The following is a 26,688-nucleotide window of genomic DNA, read 5'->3' as shown; positions in this document are numbered from 1 at the left end:
TCCCCATTTCCTTTTTCAATTTTAATAGGGAAAAATCAATGGTGGTATTACACCTAGAGCAAATCTGACATGTGTGGGTAATCTTCTTCCTATGAAACTACTGAGACACATTTAACCATACTTGACCATAATAATTAATATGTTTTTTCTTTTAAAAATGTATCAGATGACCCCACCTTCCAACCCTCATGGCCCACATGAATAAAAATGGAACATAGGGGTAAAATGCAGATTTTTGTATATATCTCTGAAACTAAACCATTTGGAGCAAATCAGACAGGGGGCAGTTGATGGTTTTCTCAGAGCATGGGTCCTGTGTAATTTCGAGGAGAAGATTTTTTAAAAGTTAACGGACATTTGATATGGACGACAGACAACAAGTGCTGCCCATTGGACCAAGATCGTTTTTAACCCTTCAAGTACACCACTTACCATTTTGTGTACAACATCCCAGGAAATTAATAATATTTTCATGGCATCCTATTAATTTCATCACTTCCATTTCTTGCATTAAATCTGTCAATTCTCTATCGGTTGCATCCTCTAAAATATTTAAATAATATTGACAATTATTAATGGATAAAACCATTGGTCACATTCAAAGAATACTGTGGATTCATTCATTTTCATGGATTGCTTAAAACTTGCATAATCGTGGATATTTGATTTTGTAATTTTTCCAATCTCTGTATTCAAAGCCTATTCAAAATATGTTATTCAATGAACATTTGAATTCAATGTTCACCTGTACCCACGAAAATTGGTATCAAACTAATGTTAATGAATCAAAAGTAATTTGTCCCAACCCAGGACTATATGTCCCCATTCAAAAACATTGATCAGGAACCCTCCCCTTGCAGTGGCATAGCTTGCATGTATGCTCAGATGCTCAAGCATCCACATCATTTTGACAAAACAAAAATAAAAAAAACAGCAGTTTAACTCGGAAGTATCAAAATGTAACAAGGCTGAGGATATGAGGATAACATCCAGTCATTTTCGAAGCAGTATGCCTGGTCTTTCATTTAGGATAATTTAGTTTGATACATGAATCGCAGAATAGTGTTTCAAGTTAACTTTTCTTCGTATAAATAGTCTATGTCATCAGCTAAGGCAAGCGGAGAGGACTGATACGCAGACCCGTGGACATGTTTCATCTGAAATTGAACCTAGTGGAGGGATGGCTTCTCATTTGACTATAGTTATAGTAACTAACAACTAAAACACCATATCCTGATATCGTTTCTTGCGACATTGTAAACGACGTGATAAAACAAATCAATTTGTAATAGATCGTGATAAGTCCTAGGCTTATGAATTCCCGTTTCTATTTAGGTTCAAATACTAATTTTATTTTTATTCAGTAAAGAACAAAGATCCAATATTCCCTGCCATGCACATTACATGTCATATTTTATCTATCAAAGGCCAAGGAACAAGGGAATAACTAAAAAAAACTTTTATTTCTTTTTCTTTTTTATTTTTAATATCTAAAAAGAAATAAAAGCTTCACAGCAAATGAAATGGGATTTCCATTACAATTTATATTTCAAAGGGACATTACTAGTTAAAAATATTTGATTACGAATTATTTTCAAAATTGTCAAAGACATTGCTTATGATATGAGTTTCACTTAATCTGACATGAATTGTACACATGAGAGTGCTAACAATACCGGACGATCGGACGCCCGGTATTTTTATGTCTCCTGCATGCGTTTAGCTCAGTAATAAAAAATCAAAGGTTGTAGACTCAAATTCCTGGAAAGAGAAGTCACTTCAGTTCCTATACTCAGAAGTTCCTAAATTATACAGAAGTGCCGCTGTAATGGAGTCCGTTTAAACGGTTTTTGATATGTCAAATAGAAGATGGGGGGGAAACTTTACATCAAATATTTATGAATTGAATGATGGTAGTTTCAAGAAAACAATAAAATTTGGTTAAAAATATAAATATATGAATTGGTGGGTATTTTGAATTTAAACAAAAATCTAACTAGTGTCGGATTCTGGGGGAGTACATGTGCTTAAATAAAAAATATTTTCTGCACAAAAAGGTCCAAAACATTTTTCGGCTCGCTCGACTCGGCAAAACATCCACATCATTTCAACCCTGGCTACGCCACTGCCTTGGATCCCCAATAGAACAAGCAGAGCTTGCATTGCTCACAAGTTTGTTTTTTTGCTTAAATCTTTCATCAATGACTGTTTTTGCTTTTCAATTTATATTTAATAATAAGAGGCTTACAAATGCCAATACAATGTTCATTGTATCTGTCATATTTTCATTAAAAGCAAATAAATGCATTTTACCCATTTGTTCCATTTTAACCATAGTGTCTTTGTTTCTTGAAGTACAAGGAAATAAAATACAAATTTATACTAAATTCATTTGCAAAGATTTATATAGTTAAAAAAAAAATAAAACAACTTGTGTAATTTTCCTTAAAGGTCAATAACTCCGTAACGGGTCAATTGACAATTTTTGTCATAAAAAACATTTTTGAAGATGTTACTTTGCTGAACATTTTTTGCTGTTTACAGTTTATCTTTATCTTTAATTAATTTCATACAAAAACTAAAAAAAATCCTTAAAATAACCAATTTAGTGGCAGGAACCCAACAATGGCAGCCATGTTTGTCGATGGATCAAAACTTCGGATACAATTTATAAGCAAGATACCAGATAATTAAGGAAATTTTTTTTTTGTTAAAGTTTGAAATCTTTGGCCCAGTAGTTTCAGAGAAGGTTTTTTGAAATAGTTACTGTAAATTCAGAAATTATTGCGTGCATTTATTATTGCGATTTTCTCATTTTACACTTGAATGCGATTCTAATTTTTACGATTTTGAGAAAAGTCATGCTTAATTCAGTTAAAATATTACAAAATGCGAGTTTTAATTATTGCGTTTACAACTCAGTCGTATTATTCGCAATAATAAAAACCTCGCAATAATTTCTGAATTTACAGTAACAACAGATGATGATGGACGCCAAGTCATTAGTGATAACATAAGCTCAAATGGTTATAGCTAACAAGAATGTGTCCCCAGTACATGAATAGCCCATCCACACTATTATTTTCTATGTTCAGTGGACCTTGAAAATGGGGGAAAATTTCTAGTTTGCATAAAAATTACAAAGATTATAAAATAGAAAACATGAGCCCTAAGTTTCAAGTTGATATGACTTCAACTTCATCAAAAACTACCTCTACCAAAAACTTTAACCAATCCTTTAACCTGAAGCGGGACAGACAGACGGAAGGACAAACGGACGGAAGAACGAACCAATGGATGGACAGATGAACAAATGGACAGACAAAAGAACGAATGAATGGACGCACAGAACAGAAAACATAATGCACCAAAATGGGGCATAATAAATGGGACATTAAAATGGGTTTTAATCGATCCTACAAACTATCCATGTTTATGTAATAAGGAGTACTGTCTTTTGGTATGTATAACGAACACATTTACATTTATACCCTGTGTGTTATACATGACTACAAATATTTTCTTAGTTTTTTTTCAGGTCCAAAATTGGACCAAGAAATTTCCAATTGAAGTGAAAAGTAAGGATTTTTTTTGCTCAAACCTTGATTGTTTTTTATGTGTTATAATATTAATATTCTTGATTTGTCATGTTTTATTCAAATAAAATACATTTTATATCTTTGTTGTTACGTTTTTCGTGTAAATTTGTCAATATGTTTTGCAATCCGGAAATTTGCCAATTGTCTTAATATTGAAGACACAATAAAGCTTTTGTTATTGGTTAAATCAGCCTAGAGTTGTGTTCCTTGTTGTCATAACTTATTGTTTTGTATGTGAAGAGTTGAAGAAAAGTGTATGAAAATTGAATAAACAACACTCATTTTGAAAAGATAAACCATATAATATATCAGGTGATCACAAGTCATGTTGGTCAGTCATGTGACATAATATTGTAAAGTGATGATTTATTCTATGAGAAGTTTATTTTTATAAATACGTTTTTACTTTGTAACTTTTCAACTTTTAAACAACTGTTTAAAACCTTTCAAGAAATTATGACTGAAAACATGATTATCACATAATTGTAACCTGAACAAATTTAATTAAGAACAAGGTCAACCTGTCACTGATTTGTTTTGACATTCATTAGACCTGGGGTTGAAGTCATAAAACTTTGCTCAGTGCTCGGAGCACAAAAATCTTGCTCAAAACATAAAATCCAGCATTTTGATTGGTTTTTATTTGTTTAAGTACAAAAAACTGACTCAAATATTTATTACTTCAAGGCCTGTTGATTGAGGTGGGATAATCCAGATTAACAGCTAGAATCATCAAACAAAAAATAAAAGTATTGAGATTTTAACAATTCATTACAGCACTAATGACATTAATTGATTTGTAATTATTTTATTGTTTGAATCAGAACATTAATTGGATATTTATAATCTTGTCCTTTATACTCAAACAATTCATCCTTTTAACTGTGATTTTCAAAAAATTATCAAAGTTCAAAGCCCATAATTATAGCAAAAATGAGCCAAGCGGAACAAAACTGAAACTTAACAATTCCTAGTTGTGGAATTAGGGAATGACAGAATGATGGAATGACGGAATGACAGAATTACGGAATGACCGAATTACGGACATGGATAAAACTATATGGCACCGACATCTTTGTTGCGGGCCATATTCGTTGCAGGGCCATAACAATGCAAATTTTTCAATAAAGATAAAAAAGATGGAAAAAATTCAATTCTTATTTCCCAAAATTTTATGCTTGTCTAATAAAAAAAGAAAACCTAAGCATAAATCCAGTTTTCATTAATACTATTTGATTTTTGATCTAAACTATATAAGTAAATTTTACCCTTCAACATCTTGACTGCTATGGCAGTTGTTGGAGCTTTATTTAAACCAACAGTTTCTGCTTTAAAAACTTTACCAAATGCTCCTTCCCCAAGAGGTTCACCAAGTGATAACCTATAACAATAAATAAATTATTTCATCTCATATTCATTTAGATATTGAGATACTGATTGATGTAACCATATATATATAACTAAATAGAATTCTAATAGTTGTACACATTTTCTTAGATATAAGAAGATATGGTATGAGTGCCAATGAGACAACTCTCCATCCAAATGACAATTTATAAAAGTAAACCATTATATGTCAATGTACGGCCTTAACACAGAGCCTTGGCTCACACTGAACAACAAGCTATAAAGGGCCCCAAAATTACTAGAGTAAAACCATTCAAACGGGAAAACCAACGTTCTAATCTATATAAAACCAGAGGCTCTAAAGAGCCTGTGTCGCTCACTTTTGTCTATGTGAATATTCAAGGACATGACAAAATTTTGTTTTGGTGATAACTAAGATTTATGAAAAATGGTTAAATATTGACTATAAAGGGCAATAACTCCTAAAGGGGTCAACTGACCATTTCGGTTATGTTGACTTATTTGTAAAACTTACTTTGCTGAACATTATTGCTGTTTAGTTTATCTCTATCTATTATAATCATGATAATATTCAAGATAATAACCAAAAACAGCAAAATTCAGGGGTAGCAACCCAACAAAAGGTTGTCCGATTCATCTAAAATTTTTAGGGCAGATAGATCTTGACCTGATAAACAATTTCACTCTATGTCAGATTTGTTCTAAATGCTTTGGTTTTTGAGTTATAAGCCAAAAGCTGCATTTTACCCCTATGTTCTATATTTAGCCCTGGCGGCCATCTTGGTTGGTTGGCCGGGTCACTGGACACAATTTTTAAACTAGATACCCTAATAATGTTTTGGCCATGTTTGGTTAAATTTGGCCCAGTAGTTTCAGAGGAGAAGATTTTTATAAAAGTTAACGACGATGGATGACGGACGCCAAGTGATGAGAAAAGCTCACTTGGACCTTCGGGCCAGGTGAGCTAAAAACAAGAAACGAGAAACACATATAAATTATATAAACAAACTACAACTACTGTACATCAGATTCCTGACTTAGGACAGGTGCAAACATTTGCAGTGATGGATTAAATGTTTTAATGGGTTAAACCATTTATTACTAATGATTTACAATTTTCAGTGTTTTTGAACAATTTTGTACCGAGACACATGTTTTTTTTTATCTAGGTAATGTGAGAATGTTATATTTGCTCTTTTAAAAAATTACCAGAAAATCAAGTTTCTCACATTGTATTGCATGATCAGACCTCTACAATAACATTTTTTTCAACTTGTTTAGGAGGACTTTGCATTATAAGTTGATTCAAGGAACAAAAGAAATTTAAAACAATAGAACAGAAGTTAGTTTTATATCTTTTGAAATATTTTTCAAAAATTATTAGTCAAGAAAAACTGAAACTAGTCATGTCACAGAACTTAGGATCTACTTTTTAACAATGCCAAGTCAAATCAGACTTGCATATGAGGCACCGTCTGATAGGCATGTCAATGTAAATTCATTGGATTTGTATCTTGTTTTTATTATAAAGTCGAATTTTTTGTCAGCTTTTTCCAGTTTTATCCATTTCATACAGTAAGTACAGAGTGAGTCATGGATGATATTACGACACTCATTCCAATTTATAATTGACTGGGGAAGATAATTAGGTCCTTTACTGAGGAATTATTTTAACTCTCCGTCTTGAAATATGTTAAGATCTCCTGTTATAACATGGGAAATTGGTCCATAAATGTATTTGGAATTACTGCAATTACATGAAGTAGGTGTATTTTCACTGATATTAAAATCTTTACACAATTGGCTATAATTTAACACAAATTTCCATGTAGATTTCTTGTAAATATAACAAATAAGAGGGAGCTCAGTATTATCAAAATATCCAGGAATTTGTTCTTTAACAGAATGGTTGTTAAAAATACCAGCAATATTTACAAAATCAAAACCTTTATTGACATACTTTATTTTAATAAAATGTTTTTTATGATCTTCAGGACGATCAATTTTAGGAAACAGTTTAGAATAACAATATGCCATTATAATTTGAACAATTTCGTACTTAGGACTGCTATATGAAATTGTGTTGCAATCCTCTAAAATTTTATTTAACTTATTGATCGATAAAGAACAGAGCTTTGTTAACAGATAATGTCTGCTGTTGTTTTTTGAAATAGAAATTAGGTCCGAAATATTGGTGTGATTGGTCCGAAATTTTCTTTGATTGTGATTTTTTCTATGACCATGAGAATGTTTTTTTTTCGAACAGTTTTAGAAACAATATCCAAAATGTTAACAGTATCGGTTCTTGATATTTTCTAATCTAATTTAATTCAATTATTTTCCGTGATTGTACAAACTTTGAATGAGATTCACCAGGCTGCTTATTTACTTCTTCCAAAGGTTGAACTGCTAAATATTTGATAAGATGACTGTGCTTCTTAAGGTGTTGATAAATGATACTTTTGAATTTATTGGGTTATTTTCTTGAGTGCGTTTAGATAAATATCGACCAGTTTAACCTACGTACTAAATACCGCATCCTGGTTTGTTTCATGTGAGTAAATAAATAAGACTGTTTGTTTTTCAAGTTATATCAGTTTCAAATTTTAAAGAAAATGAGCGACCATTAAGTGTGGACCTTACCGTATTGTTGGTGGAAAGACAGGGACATGTTACTCATTTTTTGGCATGACACTTATCGATAGAAGGGTAACCACGATTTTTATTTTTAAAAATGTTAGCGATGGTAGTATTTTTAGATAGGCGATTTTGAAGATTGAGACGTGTAATTACCCTTTGAACGAGTTAAGTTTTTAATATTTTTCCATTTCTAAGCTTCCTATTTGTTTTTTGTTTGTGAATTATATTAGAAAGGAGCAAAGACTGGTGTCCAGAATATGAACCAGCATACAATGAATTAAGTTATGAAAAAATGATAAATCTGTTCAGCTAAAGATGTCAAACGCTATCTGTATTAATTACCCAAAAAAGATAGGGTATATCAGGGTAGCGACTGACGTCTGACTAAATATTCTCGCTCGGACACACACTCCATAATCTAGTATATTATAAGAGCATATAAACCTGTTAAATTAAATTAATATTGATATAGCTTTTACTTGTCTGACCTTTTTATCCTCCAGTACAAGACAATCAGACAAGTGTTATTGTTGAGCCCTAATGATTCCAGTATATATATGAGAAAATGTTAAACCTTGGAAAAAAAGAGTTTTTGGAAAAACTTCTTGTTATATTTCATACTACAGTGGTTACAATATCTATTGAATTCATCTGAAAATTGATACAACCAATCAAATATCAGGTCATTATACAGCTTTTAACCAAAGAAACAATCTGGATGTCAGAAACAGTGAGCAATGCTATTTGTGGGTCGACAGATATAAGTTAAAATGTTGTCATGAGTCAATATATATGTCTTTACAGTATGATAACTTTCATGGAATGGTCAATGTCATGCTTTAACTTACTGTTGCCGTCTAAATTCCCAGTGTTTGTCCAGAGGGAGATCATACTCTGACATCATGGTCAAATCAGATGACAAGCGTCTTCTTGGACCAGGTTCAATTCTGATTGAGGGTAAAACAAATGGTTGTGTACCATCATAAGATTTGTATGGATGGTAATTCTCATTCTGGAATTGATGCAAAACATTCTGATATGAAATGAAATGTATACCTGTTTCAAATTTGTGTGCAAATCCATGTCATTTTTTTAATTATCATGATTTTGTAATAGAAATAAACATCATAAAAGTTTGAAGAGCACACAGACTATCGCTAATAATAAATGAAGCAAGTCCAGATGCAAAGCTGTTATAAATATTCAAATCTAAAATTGACAAAAACTTCCTTAAAACTAAATTAGATTCTGTCTAGATTGAATATCTCTATTTTCATAATCTAAACATTACTGATGAACATTTAATGAATCTCAATAATCTTCCTTTCTTAAGACTTACTTTGTAACTTTTACACCATATAAAGACAACTTCCTCATAAAACTTCATTTCCTAATTATAACCGAATAAGTCAAACATATTGTTTTTTGTGCACTTGTATTTGAACTTATCAGTAATAAAATATGTTTGAATATTGAAACTAGCCTGTGTCATGACAATTACTCTCTTGACATTTCTATATTTGCTGGACTGAACCCTCTTGTAACGTCTATAACATATAAATATCAGGAGTAACAGGAAGAGAACAACTACTGATGCGACACCACCGATAATGTAGATTACTATTTGCTCTTTATCGTTTGTTCCTCCTGACCAAATGTCTACTGCTTCTGCTTGTTCATCTGCAATTAAAGTATTTGTAATTAAAAAGTTTTCAAAAGATGAAATAATATGTTTGAAAGGAAATGGTAAATATGTGTCAGCTCAATAGCTGGCTTATCTACAATATTTATATCCAATTCAATCCTTTTTTCCTCCTCATCAAACTTTTAATTGTTAAAAGTCTTTATTTTAGGAATGATTGTAATATTTTTTTCTGTCTATGAAGGAATAATATCATTAAAAAAAATGTGGTGCACACTGAATAACCCACTACATAAGTTACTCTAAAGTGTGTATCAAATTCAACATTTTTAACGATGAACGCCATGATTATTTTTGGTGTTAAAGCTGCTTATTCTCCTTTTTTGTAAGTGTTCTATACTTTAAGCACCTGCATAGCCATTTTTACTTGATAGAAATATAAGATAAGGGAGTTTCAAATATTTATTTATTACATATATAAAGTTAAGATAAAGTGATCAGCCATCATATATAGTTGGTAAAAAGTATCTCTGCTTAAGCTACATAATGTCAACTTTGGTAACACTATTGAGCAGTGGCTTTCTGGTAGGTAGCTGTCTCAATATGTTTAATAAAGTCATTAGGGTCACCATAGTCAGCTTGGCAAGAAGTGTAGTAAGCATGATCTTGACCCAATGGCACTGGACTTGTACAATTTAAAATCAGATCTCCAGACAGAGAAAATATGGCTAGATAATTGGTTGTTTTTAATTTGCTGCTAGGGTATTTGGTAATAACAGAGACATACATGTATAATACATTATATGTCTATGGGATAACATAGTTTGCATTTCATCAAATTATAAAAATTTAGAATTTTCAAAGACAAACATACTTATACTTAGGTATTCCATTGGTTTAGATAGAAAACAAGCCATAAATATCGTATTTGATTTCATTAAGACATTTGTCTTTGAGGTTCAGTACTATAACTGTTCAATGTTTTCAACAGCATCAAATTAAAGTCTTTTTTTTTACATCTTAATCCATTGTCAGTATTTCACTTTTAATCATCCAGACGTGTGTCTTAAACTAGCTAGTTGATGACCAGGTAATTGCCAATAATTTGTTATTGCTGTATATATAGTCTAATAATAAACACCTTCATTGATTACTCGAAGCTATTTACCTTACGACACAAAAACAAGAAAAAGAAATGGTGACCTTCTGTTTTTACAGACTTTTCCGATATCAATTTCGAGTTTCTCAAGAGTTTTACCCTGTCAGTTTTAATTCTGTAAACAAAAATGTTTACTGAAACTTTTTCGATGTTGACATTTTCAAAAGTTGTAGATTTCAAATTTTAATGGGAGGGATGGAAGAGGGTCTGAAAAACAAGAGATTTCGACTCCCATCGGAAGAATCACATGTATGACATACAAAATTTAATTATTACACAATACAAACTAGACTAAGTGAAATCCCTGGCCACACTTCACTCTGAAACTGTTTTATAGCAAAGTCAATGTTGGATTTCTTTGACAGACACAAATGATGCCCCTGCAGATGCAAAGTCTTATTTAAAAATAACTGTCTAACACTTTACCTTAAATATGACAAAGGTAAATTATATTATCACCCAAAAGAGCAAATATAAATAAGAATCAAAATCCTGACCCCATGCACAAAAAATGGAAAAACCACCAACTAAGTGAACACTTCCTAGCATAAAACTGTAGGACAATTATCTGTATGCGAGCTCCCCTTATGCAAGTAACTACTACAAAAAATGATTAAGAGCAAATATTAAACAAAATCAAAACCCTGACCACATGCACACCTTCAATACATGTACAAAGACTACAAACAGACATCAGAGTGAAAACTTCCTAGAATTCAAACTGTAGGAGGAGTTAAGTGGAATAACTGTAAACCCATAATGGGAATGACATACAGAGAGACACTGACAGGGGTAAAATAATATGACGTTTCAGTTGTGGCGGCATTAAAAGAATTAATTTTTTAAGAAAAAACTGTACATTTCCAATTTTCATGATGCCAAACCTCCTATTTTTATGACAGTCTATAAAAAATTTATTGATAATGATGTAATCGAAAATTGATAATTAAATTCTCCAAACGATTAAATCATTTTTATGTGAATATTTTGCTCTAAGACGTATTATTTCTTGGTGAAAAACAAACATTTCTCATTCTTATCTAAGCCTTTACCTAAAACTGTTAGCCAGGCAGTCTGGTAATATCTACCAAGTGGAATAGAAATCAAGCAACCATACCATCCAGCATTATCTTTTGTTACATTCTTTATTGTCAGTATTTCTGGGTGACTTAAATTCACCATGGATTGCTAAAATATCAAATAAAACAGCATTAGAGGATGAGTATATAAAACATTGAAAAGCAAAATTTTCAAAAAAGTGAACTAAGACAATAAATTATAAAAAAAGTGAAAAAAGAAGAAAATATTTCAATAAACTAGACAATTAGAATCACATTATTTTCTTAAGTCACTTGAGATTTGTCATGCAGTCAGTTTTTTAAATATACACATGTATATATACTATTGTATAACACTTTTTAACAGCAAGATAAACTTATCAACAGACAATAAGAAATTAAATTTAAAGAAACATTCACATCAAGATCATTCAGACACACCATATCTGTAAACATTTCATGACTCAGTGAGACATTTTTCAAGCGACATACATTTTGGTGTGAAAATCCCAATGCAACCTTCTACTTGAGGTATTAATAAGTTGAAGTTATGAAATAACTGTTTCACAAATGATATCGGATATGTTCCTTATGTTGTTACTACAATCCCCTTCCCTTTCATGAATGTGACCTACCAAATTAGACTATTTACCGGACTTGTTATTACATAAGCAACATGACGGGTGCCACATGTGGAGCAGAATCTGCTTACCATTCCGGAGCACCTGAGATGACCCCAAATTTTTGATGGGATTCGTGTTGCTTATTCTTTATTTTCCTATGTTGTGTCATGTGTTCTATTGTTTGTCTTTTTTATTTTTAGCCAGGTGCATGTTGTCAATTTATTTTAGTTGATTTATAAGTTTGACTGTTCCTCTGGTATCTTTCGTCACTCTTTTTTTGAAGTCTAGATTGACTATATAGATAAGATAGAAAAATACTGGTCTTGGCCCGTAATTCCTAAACAGTTTGGACCATCACCACCAAAAAAAAATCTGAATCTTCCTTTTGTGGTTTTAATATAACTAAAAAGTGTGTGAAGATTTATGGAATAATCATAAATAGTTTCTGAGATACGGCACAACATGTATTTTTAATAAACATGATCACTCTAAAATAAGATAAAGAATCATCACAAAAAAGTAAACAGATCTTCAGATTAATATAACTTACCACTGAACCATGAAAATGAGGTCAAGTTCAGATGACACCTGCCAGTTGGACATGTACACCTTACAGTCCTTCCATACACCGAATATACTAGCCATATTGCTTGTAGTATCTGAGATATGGACTTGACCACCAAAACTTAACCTTGTTCACTGATCCATGAAATGAGGTCGAGGTCAAGTGAAAAATGTCTGACAGACATGAGGACCTTTCAAGGTACGCACATATCAAATATAGTTATCCTATTACTTATAATAAGAGAGAATTCAACATTACAAAAAATCTGAACTTTTTTTTCAAGTGGTCACTGAACCATGAAAATGAGGTCAAGGACATTGGACATGTGACTGACAGAAACTTCGTAACATGAGGCATCTATATACAAAGTATGAAGCATCCAGGTCTTCCACCTTCTAAAATATAAAGCTTTTAAGAAGTTAGCTAACACCGCCGCCGCCGCCGGATCACTATCCCTATGTCGAGCTTTCTGCAACAAAAGTTGCAGGCTCGACAATTAGCATCCACAGATTTTATCAAAACATTATATGATTAGGCGTTGTTAATTAAAGTCTATTTTTGCTAATGAGAGTAATATTAACATGTCGGGATAAATTGAGTTATTTTGTGTTTTAGTATAAATATCGTTGCAAAATTTTGGAAGAGCAGTCACCCTTCGGAAACCCAAACTTGCACTGATAAAGTCTATTATACTGGACCTGTAGGACTGACGATCAGTCTTCCAGTTGACTTTGTAGTGTTTGGACAAAAATGTATTTTTTGAGTCCCCTTTTATTTTTGAGAATATTTTAAGATAGCAGTCAGTGTTCTGGAAGCGTAACCTCACACTACTCGTCATGCTCATGTCATTATACTAGACCTAAAAGATTGTTTTACCAGTCTACTAGTTGACTGTGCAGTGTTGAGACAAAATTTATCTCTGAATCATAATTTAATTTTAGAAAATACTTTTAAGACTTTTATATTTTGATTTTGAGATTAAGTTCATTTTATGATTTAGTAAATTTGGCATTTATTTTATATTTTACATTGTAAGGAGAAAATAGTTTTACTTTGGATTTTTTATTTTGAATTGATACTATGTACTTTAATTGGATTATTATTATTATTTGGAATTGTTTAATAATTAATTTATTATCATCATACGTCTAAATTATTATAGTAATTAAAGTATGAAAACCTAGTGATTTTTAGCCTTATGTTACAGTTCTATGTAATATAGGCATTTTCTAGTAATATTACTGTTTTATGTAATATGGAGACTATATTACACATTTCAGTAACATAACAATATTACAGGTTTTAGTAATATAAGAATTATATTACTATTTTTTGTAATATTACTTTTACTTGTAATATTATATAAAAAAGTAATATTACAGTTTTCAGTAATTGCATGGACTGTGATAACAGCAAAATAAAATTTCATGTAGACAAGAAAAGATACCAAAGAAGACATCATAAGTCTTAGCTTGTGTCTCATTCCCTTTGATGATTACAAATAAAATATGTTTATATTAAGGGGGCTCTCCAGTATAAATCTTTTTTTTCTTTCTAATATATGATTTCTTTATATTTTTCTATAAACATGATAAATGAACTTTATTATATACTTAATAGAACAAGAGGCTCTCAAGAGCCTGAATCGCTCACCTGGTAAATAATGCCTTATTGAACATATTGAACCATGCCAGGCAAACATGTACAGCTAACAATTCTTCAATATTAGAAATACAAGTTCTACCATGTTTACACGTTTCCTTCTAATAAAATATGCATACAAGAAGAGCGGCAGGACGTTATTTTTATTACATTATAGTTACAATAAAAGAATTTTAACAATAAAATTGTTATTGTTACATTATTAAATTGTTATTCTTTCGAATTTCTTCATTCATGATTTGAATTTATTCCACTGCTGAGAAGGGGCAAGGGGCTCCAATAACAGCAAAACAGTTAAATGATTTCATTAATAACAGTTAGGCATGGACCATTTAACTTGTAGGGGGACATGGGTTTTTTTCTGGTCAGAATATTTTCTATTTTTTGGAAGTAGCACAACAAATTATTTTTTTTGCAAATTGCAAATTGAAAATTTCAGGACAGGTAGACCTTGACCTAATAAATATTTTAACTTCTAGTCTTATTTGCTCTAAATGCTGGAGTTTTTTAGATATAAGCCAAAAACTGCATTTTACCCTGTGTTCTATTTTTAGCCATGACGGCCATGTTTTTAGACAAAATAGAAAATAAAACACAAACTTTATTTTATACACCCTATTGATCATTCAGTTGAAGTTTGGTTGAATTTGGTTGAGTAGTTTTAGAGGAGAAGATTTTTTAAAGTTAGCAAATATGATGAACAAATTGTGAAAAAATTGTCATTAAAGGACAATAACCCCTTAAGGGGTCAATTGACAATTTTGGTCATATTTAACTTATTTGTAGATCTTACTTTGCTGATCATTTTTGCTGTTTACAGTTTATCTTTATCTATAATGGTATTCAAGATAATGACCAAAAACTGCAAAATTTCCTTAAAATTACCAATTAAGTGGCAGCAACCCAACAATGGTTAGTTTGATTCGTCTGAAAATTTCAGGGCTGATAGATCTTGACCTAATGAACATTTTTACCCCATGTCAGATTTGCTCTAAATGCTTTCGTTTTTGAGATATAAGCCAAAAACTGCATTTGACCCCTATGTTCTATTTAAAGTAAGGGCGGCCATGTTTTTTGACGGATCAAAAATCGAGGCACACATTTTGTGCAGGATAATCTAAGGAACTATCATGCTAAGTTTCATCCAAATCCATTCAGTAGTTTCAGAGGAGAAGATGTTTGAAAAATTGTTAACGACGACAGACGACGACGACGGACGCCAAGTGATGAGAAAAGCTCACATGGCCTTTTAGGCCAGGTGAGCTAAAAATGAAATAAAAAAATTGGGTCACCGTTCATTTACGCTAACAATCTGCCTCTGAAAGAAGCATAATTTTTTGTTAATGTCCTTATTTACTGTTGAACTAATAGGAGAAAAAGAAGTAATATCGAAATAAAAAAAGAACTAAATTACAGAAATCACTTAAATTTTACAAGTATTTAGTTCATGTACAGCTTTTTGAAAACAATAATAAACAAGAGGCTCTCAAGAGCCTGAATCGCTCACCTGAATTTTTTTGGTTTAATCTCTCATCAATGATTATTTTGGCTTTTCAATTTATTTAAATGTTCTTTGAATCGTCCTATTTTCTTCAAAAGCAAAAAAAAATCATTTTCTCCTATGTTCTATTTTAGCCATAGGAGCTATGTTTCTTGACATACAAGGAAATGAAATATAAAATTTATACTAGATACTCTGAAACTCTGAAACTCATTTAGCCTAAGTTTGGCTGAAATTGATACAGCAGTTTCATAAGAGAAGATTTTTTAAAGTAAGTCAACATGATGAACAAATTGTGAAAAAAGTCTTTAAAGGGCAATAACTCCTAAAGAGGTCAATTGACAATTTTGGTCAAATTGACTTATTTGTAGATCTTACTTTGCTGATCATATTTGCTGTTTACAGTTTATCTTTATCTATAATAATATTCAAGATAATGACCAAAAACTGCAAAATTTCCTTAAAATTACCAATTAAGTGGCAGCAACCCAACAATTGGATGTTTGATTCATCTGAAAATTTCAGGGCTGATAGATATTGACCTAATGAACATTTTTACTCCATGTCAGATTTGCTCTTAATGCTTTCGTTTTTGAGATATAAGCCAAAAACTGCATTTGACCCCTATGTTCTATTTTAAGTAACGGCGGCCATGTTTTTTGACGGATCAAAAATCAAAGCACACACTTTGTGCAGGATAATCTAAGGAACAACCATGCTAAGTTTTAACCAAATCCATTCAGTAGTTTCAGAGGAGAAGATTTTTTAAAGCTAGCAAATATGATGAACAAATTGTGAAAAATTGTCATTAAAGGACAATAACCCCTTAAGGGGTCAATTGACAATTTTGGTCATATTAACTTATTTGTAGATCTTACTTTGCTGATCTTTTTTGCTGTTTACAGTTTATCTTTATCTATAATAATATTCAAGATAATGACCAAAAACTGCAAAATTTCCTTAAAATTACCAATTAAGTGGCAGCAACCCAACAATTGGATGTTTGATTCATCTGAAAATTTCAGGGCTGATAGATATTGACCTAATGAACATTTTTACTCCATGTCAGATTTGCTCTTAATGCTTTCGTTTTTGAGATATAAGCCAAAAACTGCATTTGACCCCTATGTTCTATTTTAAGTAACGGCGGCCATGTTTTTTGACGGATCAAAAATCAAAGCACACACTTTGTGCAGGATAATCTAAGGAACAACCATGCTAAGTTTTAACCAAATCCATTCAGTAGTTTCAGAGGAGAAGATTTTTTAAAGTTAGCAAATATGATGAACAAATTGTGAAAAATTGTCATTAAAGGACAATAACCCCTTAAGGGGTCAATTGACAATTTTGGTCATATTAACTTATTTGTAGATCTTACTTTGCTGATCTTTTTTGCTGTTTACAGTTTATCTTTATCTATAATAATATTCAAGATAATGACCAAAAACTGCAAAATTTCCTTAAAATTACCAATTAAGTGGCAGCAACCCAACAATTGGATGTTTGATTCATCTGAAAATTTCAGGGCTGATAGATATTGACCTAATGAACATTTTTACTCCATGTCAGATTTGCTCTTAATGCTTTCGTTTTTGAGATATAAGCCAAAAACTGCATTTGACCCCTATGTTCTATTTTAAGTAACGGCGGCCATGTTTTTTGACGGATCAAAAATCGAAGCGCACATTTTGTGCAGGATATACTAAGGAACAATCATGTTAAGTTTCATTCAAATCCATTCAGTAGTTTCAGAGGAGAAGATGATTGAAAAATTGTTAACGACGACAGACGACGACGACGACGACGGACGCCAAGTGATGAGAAAAGCTCACATGGCCTTTTAGGCCAGGTGAGCTAAAAATATAGGTCATCGATGATTTAAAAAAGATATTTCAACTTTAATGCCAAAAAACTGTATTTTTGCATCAAAGGGAGATAATTTGGAGCTTTTTCAATGCTATAAACATATTAAAAGTCACCTGGGGGCAAACAAAATTGATTTTTTTAGTTGATTTTTGTACCATATCATAAAGCAATAACTAATAGTGTGATGAATAAAATTTGTAATGAAAAAATTCGAAAGGGTTCCGCGGAACCCAGTGTCTCACCTACTTTTGCTGTAAATCGCAGGCTGAACAAAAAAAAGGAAAACAAGAGGCTGTCACAACGACAGCAAACCGGATTTATTAACATTTATTTGTGTCCTAGCAATATCACAAGAACCATTACTGATGAATGGTGAAAGGGAAAATCGTCAATATCAAATTTGACCTCCATTTTGTCATCAGTATCAACATATTAAAATTAGAAAAGCTTAGAATGAATGGTTCATGAGTTAATGCAATAAAGTGAATGGAAACGCCATTTTACGATCTTTCAAGAACCATAACTCCTGAACGGTAAAAGTCAAAATCGTCATTATTGAACATGTTGAACTTGACCTCTATTTTGTCATCAGTAACAACATATAAAAATTTCAAAAGCTTTGGTTGAATGGTTCATGAGAAAATGCACGGACATGACTGGAAACACCATTTTTCAATCTTTCAAGAACCATAACTCCTGAACGGTAAAAGTCAAAATCGTCATTTTGAACTTGACCTTTATTTTGTCATCAGTAACAACATATTAAAATTTGGGAAGCTTTCGTAGAACAGTTCATGTGTAAATACACAGACACGACTGGAAACTCCATTTTTCAGTCTTTCAAGAACCATAACTCCTGAACAGTAAAAGTCAAAATCGTCATTATTGAACTTGACCTCCATTTTGTCATCAGTAACAACATATCAAAATTTGGAAAGCTTTGGTAGAACAGTTCATGCGTAAATGCACGGACACGACTGGAAAAACCATTTTTCAATCTTTCAAGAACCATAACTCCTGAACGGTAAAAGTCAAAATCGCCATTATTGAACTTGACCTCCATTTAGTTGTCGGTAACAACATATTAAAATTAGAAAAGCTTAGATTGAATGGTTCATGAGTAAATGCAATAAAGTGAATGGAAACGCCATTTTACGATCTTTCAAGAACCATAACTCCTGAACGGTAAAAGTCAAAATCGTCATTATTGAACATGTTGAACTTGACCTCTATTTTGTCATCAGTAACAACATATAAAAATTTCAAAAGCTTTGGTTGAATGGTTCATGAGAAAATGCACGGACATGACTGGAAACACCATTTTTCAATCTTTCAAGAACCATAACTCCTGAACGGTAAAAGTCAAAATCGTCATTTTGAACTAGACCTTTATTTTGTCATCAGTAACAACATATTAAAATTTGGGAAGCTTTGGTAGAACAGTTCATGTGTAAATACACAGACACGACTGGAAACTCCATTTTTCAGTCTTTCAAGAACCATAACTCCTGAACAGTAAAAGTCAAAATCGTCATTATTGAACTTGACCTCCATTTTGTCATCAGTAACAACATATTAAAATTTGGAAGCTTTGGTAGAACAGTTCATGTGTTAATACACGGACACGACTGGAAACTCCATTTTTCAGTCTTTCAAGAACCATAACTTGAACGGTAAAAGTCAAAATCGTCATTATTGAACTTGACCTCCATTTTGTCATCAGTAACAACATATTAAAATTTGGGAAGCTTTGGTAGAACAGTTCATGCGTAAATGCACGGACACGACTGGAAAAACCATTTTTCAATCTTTCAATAACCATAACTCCTGAACGGTAAAAGTCAAAATCGCCATTATTGAACTTGACCTTCATTTAGTTGTCAGTAACAACATATTAAAATTTTAAAAGCTTTGGTTGAACGGTTCATGAGTTAATGCACGGACAATATTTGATTGACGCCCGAAAAATACCGAAAAAATGAATTTAATTTTTTACAAAATTAAGTTCTGGATACTATCTTATGATCATAAACAAGCTTCTGTCCAAGTTTGGTACAAACCCAGGATAGTTTAAGAAAGTTAAAGTTAAAAAACTACCTTGATCAAAAACTTTAACCTGAACTTTGCTCTATCATTTTCTATGTTCAGTGGACCATGAAACTTGGGTCAAAACTATAATTTGGCATTAAAATTATAAAGATCATATCATGGGGAACATGTGTACTAAGCTGAATGGACTTCAAATTCTTCAAAAACTACCTTGACCAAAAACTTAAACCTGAAGCGAACGGACACACAGATGGACGAACTAACGAACGAACGAACGGAGGCACAGACCAGAAAACATAATGCCTCTCTACTATCGTAGGTGGGGCAATCGTAGGTGGGGCATAAAAATGAAATCACATTTAAACTTTTTTTTTACACCAGAAATCAGGGACGTTCTCTGAAAGCAGGAAATATATTTCCTGACTTGTGCTCAACCTGTTCAGACGTCTCAGACTATTTTTACTCAAAAGATTTTATCCTTTAAACAGGAACAGAGGTTAAAGACAAATCCAATCAAGGTGCACTCAGTGGGTTGAAAGATGCTTCAGATTTAAGATCACCCTTGCACACAACACAAATCATGTGGCAAGGCATTATGTTTGTTTTTCTTGATTCCAAATCATATAGAAGCTTCAAACCAAAAAAGCTTTGATTTAAAACGTTTGATGACTGCAGCATCAGAAAGGTATAAAAAAAAAAACCAACGCATCGGAAAGATATCACTAAAAACCAACATAGAAAAAAAATTTGGACAAGAATGGCCAATAAAATTTTTCGTGTTGCAGTGATTTTACAGGGTTAGTCGTGGAAAGGGAAACAAATAATAATTAATTTTTGGCCTACATAGCTAGTTGACACACAATGAATGTTGTGTTAGAACTTAAAAAAATTAAATTGGACATTTACCTGCTATGGTCCAATATACAAAATCTAAATACATGATTTGATTCAGCATATTTTAAAAAGAACCCCAACAATTCAATTTTTGATGAAATCAAAGAAAGTTCAATTTTGGAACCTCTAGAACTCAATGTGGACCAATTTGATAAAGGGGCCCAGACATCACAAATCTAAATAAACGATTAGAATCGGCATATCAAAGAACCCCAATAATTCAATTTTTGATGAAATCAAACAAAGTTTCATTTTGGACCCTTTTGGCCCCTCATTCCTACACTGTTGGAACCAAAACTCTAAAAACCAATCCCAATCTTCCTTTTGTGGTCATAGATTTCTATTTACTTATACATACTAAAGTTATTATCCTGAAATCATTGGTCTTGGATGACGCTCAACAAGGCAGATGACAACAACGTATAACAAATATCAACTAAATTTTTTTTAATTATTTTTGCGGTTGTATTCAACGGACATATAAACCCATAACGTTAAAAGTGAATGTACCCAAATTCATGCTTCATTAAAAATTTGTGTGAATAAGCATTGTGTATACATTTTTTATATTATTTGGTTGATGCAAACTTCAGTTAGAGAATGGAAACAGAAAATTCAGCATTGTTTCCATAATTGTAAAGAAATATTTAACTTAAATGGAAATTAAGACCTCATTTAACACAAAATTAAAAATAAAAGGTTGAAAAATAAAAGGCAAAGCTACAATATTTACAAACCTTTCGGCTCACTAATGCCATGAATTGATAGCCATACCACAGTGGTAACATCCTGTGTTATCTGATCTAGAAAAGAAAAAAAATACAAAAATAAATATGTAGTAAATATATATACTGTCTTAAGTGTTGAGGTACAATATCCAATAAAGAAAAATAAATCTAACATTAAGACGAAGTTGCAAGTGTTGAATTAATATTTCTAAATGCAGTTGTTTGCCAGCCCAGAATTGCATCAATTGAGGGCAGTATGTTTATTATACTAAGTGCTTGCAGAAATTAATCCTAACTACATAAGCCAAGGTTGTTTATAATTATTAGGATTTTAAATAGCATGAAACATAACCAGTGCTTAACAATTGTAAAGTATTGTGTAACTTATATTCAGAACTGTTAACGTTGGATTATGTTGCTTGATGAATTTGGTGATCAGATTTTGTCAGTTGTCATGGTTGTTGTAGGATTTTTCTTGGATTTCAGTATTTCTGTTATTCTACTTTTTTTGTTATGTATAACAGCACTTACAAAAAGATTTTAATCATTTTAATTAGCCAAACATCATGTAGTCGCCAGAAATATGGTCATTGTATCGAAGCACATGTGAATGGTTCCAGTATGAAAAAAAGATAATTACACTTTTGCGAGATATGAACAAAGAAATGTTTAGCAACATTTTGAAAGCATATATTTCATGCTATTATCATTGCATGAAGTTTTAGAAGAACAATAATGTATACAAAATCATACATGTACATGTATTATTGGGGAAAAAAATGAAAAGCAAAGGAAGGGTGCTTTGGCTGTTGTCTTTCATCCTAAGGTCATGGTCAAATGGTGAGTACCCTGATTTAACATAAGTGAATTTCTTTGTTAGTGTGAGTAACCCTGCAAAGACGCCATTGGCATTGCAACAATTAATAAAAGTATATTTCAGGTGTAAGTAGGATGACAAAAGTATCTCTCATATTTGGAACTTGTAGCTTAACAGTGGAAAAGGTGTTTTCTAGAATTGATGCCACAGTAAACCAATCTTATTTCTCGGATTTAAACAAATGAGTAAAGGTTCTGTGCTACAAGAAAAAAAAGTATCATAAGTATAATGTGTACATACATTTTGAAGTTATTTTGCATTTTTTACAAAAAATATTTACATGGTAATAATGAGAAGTTCTGTTAATATTCACATGCAAATTTCAAAAACGCACACATGACATAGAGGGAATAAAAAGCCATATCTAGTTGTTACAATGGTCAACAAATATGGTCATAATTTAACTTAGGACTCAATAAATACCAACGCATCCCAGCTGGAGAAAACTCTGCAAATTTTGTTTGTTTTTGGATTTGCAAATTTTAAATTCTTCTTCTTGTCTTTATCATGTTTATGTGTTTACAGATTTTTTTACATCACTTATTAATCTCCCACATTCATGACATTTGAATCAAATGATTGATGATTTGAAACAATCACATGGTCACAGTGTGCCCACATATAACGCATCCAAAGACGATTGTGTAAGATTTATTTTAATTCATTCAGAAGTTATATTATAACTTGCTTATTTATAAAAATCTGACATTTTTTTTTTTAATGTTGCAATGTATTGTAATGAAAGAAAAAACAGTGTATCGCAATTTTCTGTCGATAAACACATCTACATATTTTGTTCTTGTTATCTACAGAGTTTTATAAAATTCTGTTGAGTGGTTTCAGAGGAGTTGGGATGACTAGAACAGGACTGATGGACAAAGTCAAAAACATTATACCCTACAGAACTTTGATCCATGGGTTATAATTAATGTACATGAAATAAAAATCTCAGACATAAGAGATTTTATTTTACTTACACACAATTTTCCATTAGGATCCCCCATGATGCAAACTGTCACATGTCAGTTCTTACCATGCTGACCAAACCAATCACTCTTGTTTTTCTCGATACTGTAACAAAAAAGAAAGATACATGTATAACAAAGGTATATGTTCCATACTCCAAGGTATATCTAAAAGTAAATGTCCATAAAAACTGTCAATACAAAATCCCACTATCATATCACTATTAGGTAAAAATACCATTTTTTTTTTTAATCATTGTTAATGTTCCATTTTCTGTTCATCGTTCCAGAGTTTTATTTTTTTTACACTATCTACATGTATAGTATATAAATACAAATGGTGTTGTGATGTAAACAAATGACACCATAATGACATTTATGTGGTGAAAACAGATACTTTTGCAGTATAAGCTATTTATTTGTCTAGCAAATATGAATAATTGCATACAATTCACATTTTGTATCATAATCCTTCATGCTTAACAAATAAATTATATACATGTACATGTAATCTGGCATATTTGACTGTAAACACTGAATTTGACTGAGAATGTGTATGTATGCATTGAAAGAAGTGAGCTCCTTCTTTATACGACCGCAGAGGTTGAACCCTGAACGGTTGGGGCAAGTATGGACACAACATTCAAGCTGGATTCAGCTCTAAATTTGGATTGTGATTAAATAGTTGACACATCATAGGTTTCTGACACAGAATGAATGTGTTCTAATGAACTTAAAATTTTTGTTTTCTCTTAGAGCAATTCACTATGCTGTTGAATATTAAAGCTCTCAAAAAAATGTTTGAAGAAATTTTCTTTTTTATTTATGAAATTTCAAATGAAAAAAATTGAACCCAATTTTTTTAATCACATCCCCCTTTCCCTTATTCCAAAACTAATCTCAATTAAAATTTCTAATGGAGTTTGCAACAATAACTACTCATTTAAATACATCATAAAATATTAAGATGTAAAAAAACTGCTTATTATCACTGAATGGTAAAGATTATTTTAATTTATCAGTTGGTAGTAAAAAGTGAATATACATTGTATATTGTATATAACAAAGATTTAAGTTGATTCTGGACAAAGAAAGATAACTCCAATTAAAAAAAAATCTTGCTATTGCACAATATTTTGCAATTAGATATTTCTTGCTTACTATTCTGGACAAAGAAAGATAACTCTAATCAAAAAAAAATTTGCTATTTCACAATATTGTGCAATTAGATATTTCTTGCCATTGCGCAATACTGTGCAATTGAAAAGACTTGCTATTGCACAATACTTAATATAATAATTTTAGATCCTGATTTGGACCAACTTGAAAACTGGGCCCATAATAAAAAATCTAAGTACATTTTTGGATTCAGCATATCAAAGAACCCCAAGATTTCAATTTTTGTTAAAATCAGACTAAGTTTAATTTTGGACCCTTTGGACTTTAGTGCAGACCAATTTGAAAACAGGACCAAAAATGAAGAATCTACATACACAGTTAGATTTGGTATATCAAAGAACCCCATTTATTCAATTTTTGATGAAATCAAACAAAGTTTAATTTTGGACCCCGATTTGGACCAACTTGAAAACTGGGCCAATAATCAAGAATCTAAGTACATTTTTAGATTCAGCATATCAAAGAACCTAACTGATTCATTTTTTGTCAAAATCTTAATTTTGGACCCTTTGGACCTTAATGTAGACCAATTTGAAAACGGGACCAAAAGTTAAGAATCTACATACACAGTCATGACAGTTAGATTCGGCATATCAAAGAACCCCAATTATTCAATTTTGATGAAATCAAACAAAGTTTAATTTTGGACCCTTTGGGCCCCTTATTCTGTTGGGACCAAAACTCCCAAAATCAATACCAACTTCCTTTTATGGTCATAAACCTTGTGTTTAAATTTCATAGATTTCTATTTACTTATACTAACGTTATGGTGCGAAAACCAAGAAAAATGCTTATTTGGGTCCCTTTTTGGCCCCTAATTCCTAAACTGTTGGGACCTAAACTCCCAAAATCAATACCAACCTTCCTTTTGTAGTCATTAACATTGTGTTTAAATTTCATTGATTTCTATTTACTTAAACTAAAGTTATTGTGCGAAAACCAAGAATAATGCTTATTTGGGCCCTTTTTTGGCCCCTAATTCCTAAACTGTTGAAACCAAAACTCCCAAAATCAATCCCAACCGTTTTTTTGTGGTCATAAATCTTGTGTCAAAATTTCATAGATTTCTATTAACTTAAACTAAAGTTATAGTGCGAAAACCAAGAAAATGCTTATTTGGGCCCTTTTTGGCCCCTAATTCCTAAAATGTTGGACCAAAACTCCTAAAATCAATACCAACCTTCCTTTTGTGGTCATAAACCTTGTGTTAAAATTTCATAGATTTCCATTTACTTTTACTAAAGTTAGAGTGCGAAAACTAAAAGTATTCGGACGACGACGACGACGACGCCAACGTGATAGCAATATATGACGAAAAATTTTTCAAATTTTGCGGTCGTATAAAAATCTAAATTTTATGCATTTGAATAGTTATATACCTTTTATGGCAGGAATTTCATTGCAAACTCCATGATTATTAAAATCTGCTGAGGCTTGAGGTCCTTTAGGATATCCAGTTGTGATTGGTCTTAGTTGATTGTTCAGACTATATGTCTCTTCCAGACATGAATCTGATCCATGGTTTGATACAGTTAATTTTCTCTCCTGAATCTTCACAGAACTGAGCACACTGTAACATTTTCAACATCTCGAATCAGCTGACACTGCTCATGATCACATGCTGAGTATAATTCTAGCCTTTTTGGGTAACTGAGAAGTCAAGTAATGCAATGGTCTGCACGTCTACTCTGAGATGCACAATGTACATGACGTAGTTTAAAATCAATTTTAAGGCACTGCTTTGCTGCAGAAAGCTTATTCTTACAAAACTTGGGCTGTTCATTTGACATACATGTGGATCCCTTATTATGAAGCTCTTCAATCATCTCTTCAAGTCGTGTAAATGTGTCATTTTCATCTGTTGCAATATTGTCTAGACCTTGTAAACTTGTTCTTTTTGAAGCTGCATATGTTTGTAAGATTCTATACAAGGATGATTTTCTTAATGGAGTAAAGTCAGTATTTTCACAATAAGAAAGATATATATCATATACATATTAACCATCTGTGAAAGACATACTGTTCTGACTACATCTGGAATACTTAGACTTTTGCCACAGAGTCCAATTTCATATCTGGTGTTTCATACATTTAACTAACTGATTGAACAAAACAGGAGTCAGTTAAGAATGCCATAGAATGTTTTAATTTGACAGTGTTCATCCTTTTTCTGGGGTATTTTTCTTTGACCATGTCAACTAATCCTGTGGTTTCAATATCTAATATTTAGACTGATAATACATGTAGCTTGAAATGTTAGGTATGTATCTGTTTATATCTGACTTTGTGTATTTTTTGGACAGAACAGCCAGC

The 26,688-nt window shown here is 31.7% G+C and overlaps 1 protein-coding gene across 1 annotated transcript; it reads right to left on the bottom strand.

The window, feature by feature from the left end:
- Window positions 1–400: 400 nt before the first annotated feature.
- On the bottom strand, window positions 401–26,358 carry LOC143059888 (fibroblast growth factor receptor 2-like). The gene is made up of 8 exons (XM_076233472.1): window positions 25,755–26,358; window positions 23,209–23,302; window positions 21,364–21,429; window positions 11,461–11,596; window positions 9,091–9,287; window positions 8,456–8,619; window positions 4,868–4,980; window positions 401–543 (listed from the first exon to the last, which is right to left on the bottom strand). Exons 3-8 carry the CDS (start codon window positions 21,412–21,414, stop codon window positions 416–418), a joined length of 789 nt encoding a protein of 262 aa, XP_076089587.1. The 5' UTR covers window positions 21,415–21,429; window positions 23,209–23,302; window positions 25,755–26,358; the 3' UTR covers window positions 401–415.
- Between the last annotated feature and the right edge of the window lie 330 nt (window positions 26,359–26,688).

Source organism: Mytilus galloprovincialis, unplaced genomic scaffold, assembly GCF_965363235.1.
Source record: "Mytilus galloprovincialis unplaced genomic scaffold, xbMytGall1.hap1.1 HAP1_SCAFFOLD_38, whole genome shotgun sequence".
NCBI lineage: Eukaryota > Metazoa > Mollusca > Bivalvia > Mytilida > Mytilidae > Mytilus > Mytilus galloprovincialis.
This window is presented reverse-complemented; position numbering and strand designations above follow the sequence as displayed.

Bases quoted from the DNA above. Each gene is read 5' to 3' on its own strand.
- LOC143059888 (XM_076233472.1), bottom strand. From the start codon at position 21,414: ATGTTACCACTGTGGTATGGCTATCAATTCATGGCATTAGTGAGCCGA. The intron at 11,597-21,363 runs GTTTGTAAATAT...TTGATATTTTAG, and splicing joins TGGCATTAGTGAGCCGAAAG to CAATCCATGGTGAATTTAAG. The intron at 544-4,867 runs GTAAAATTTACT...TAAATATTTTAG, and splicing joins AGCAGTCAAGATGTTGAAGG to AGGATGCAACCGATAGAGAA.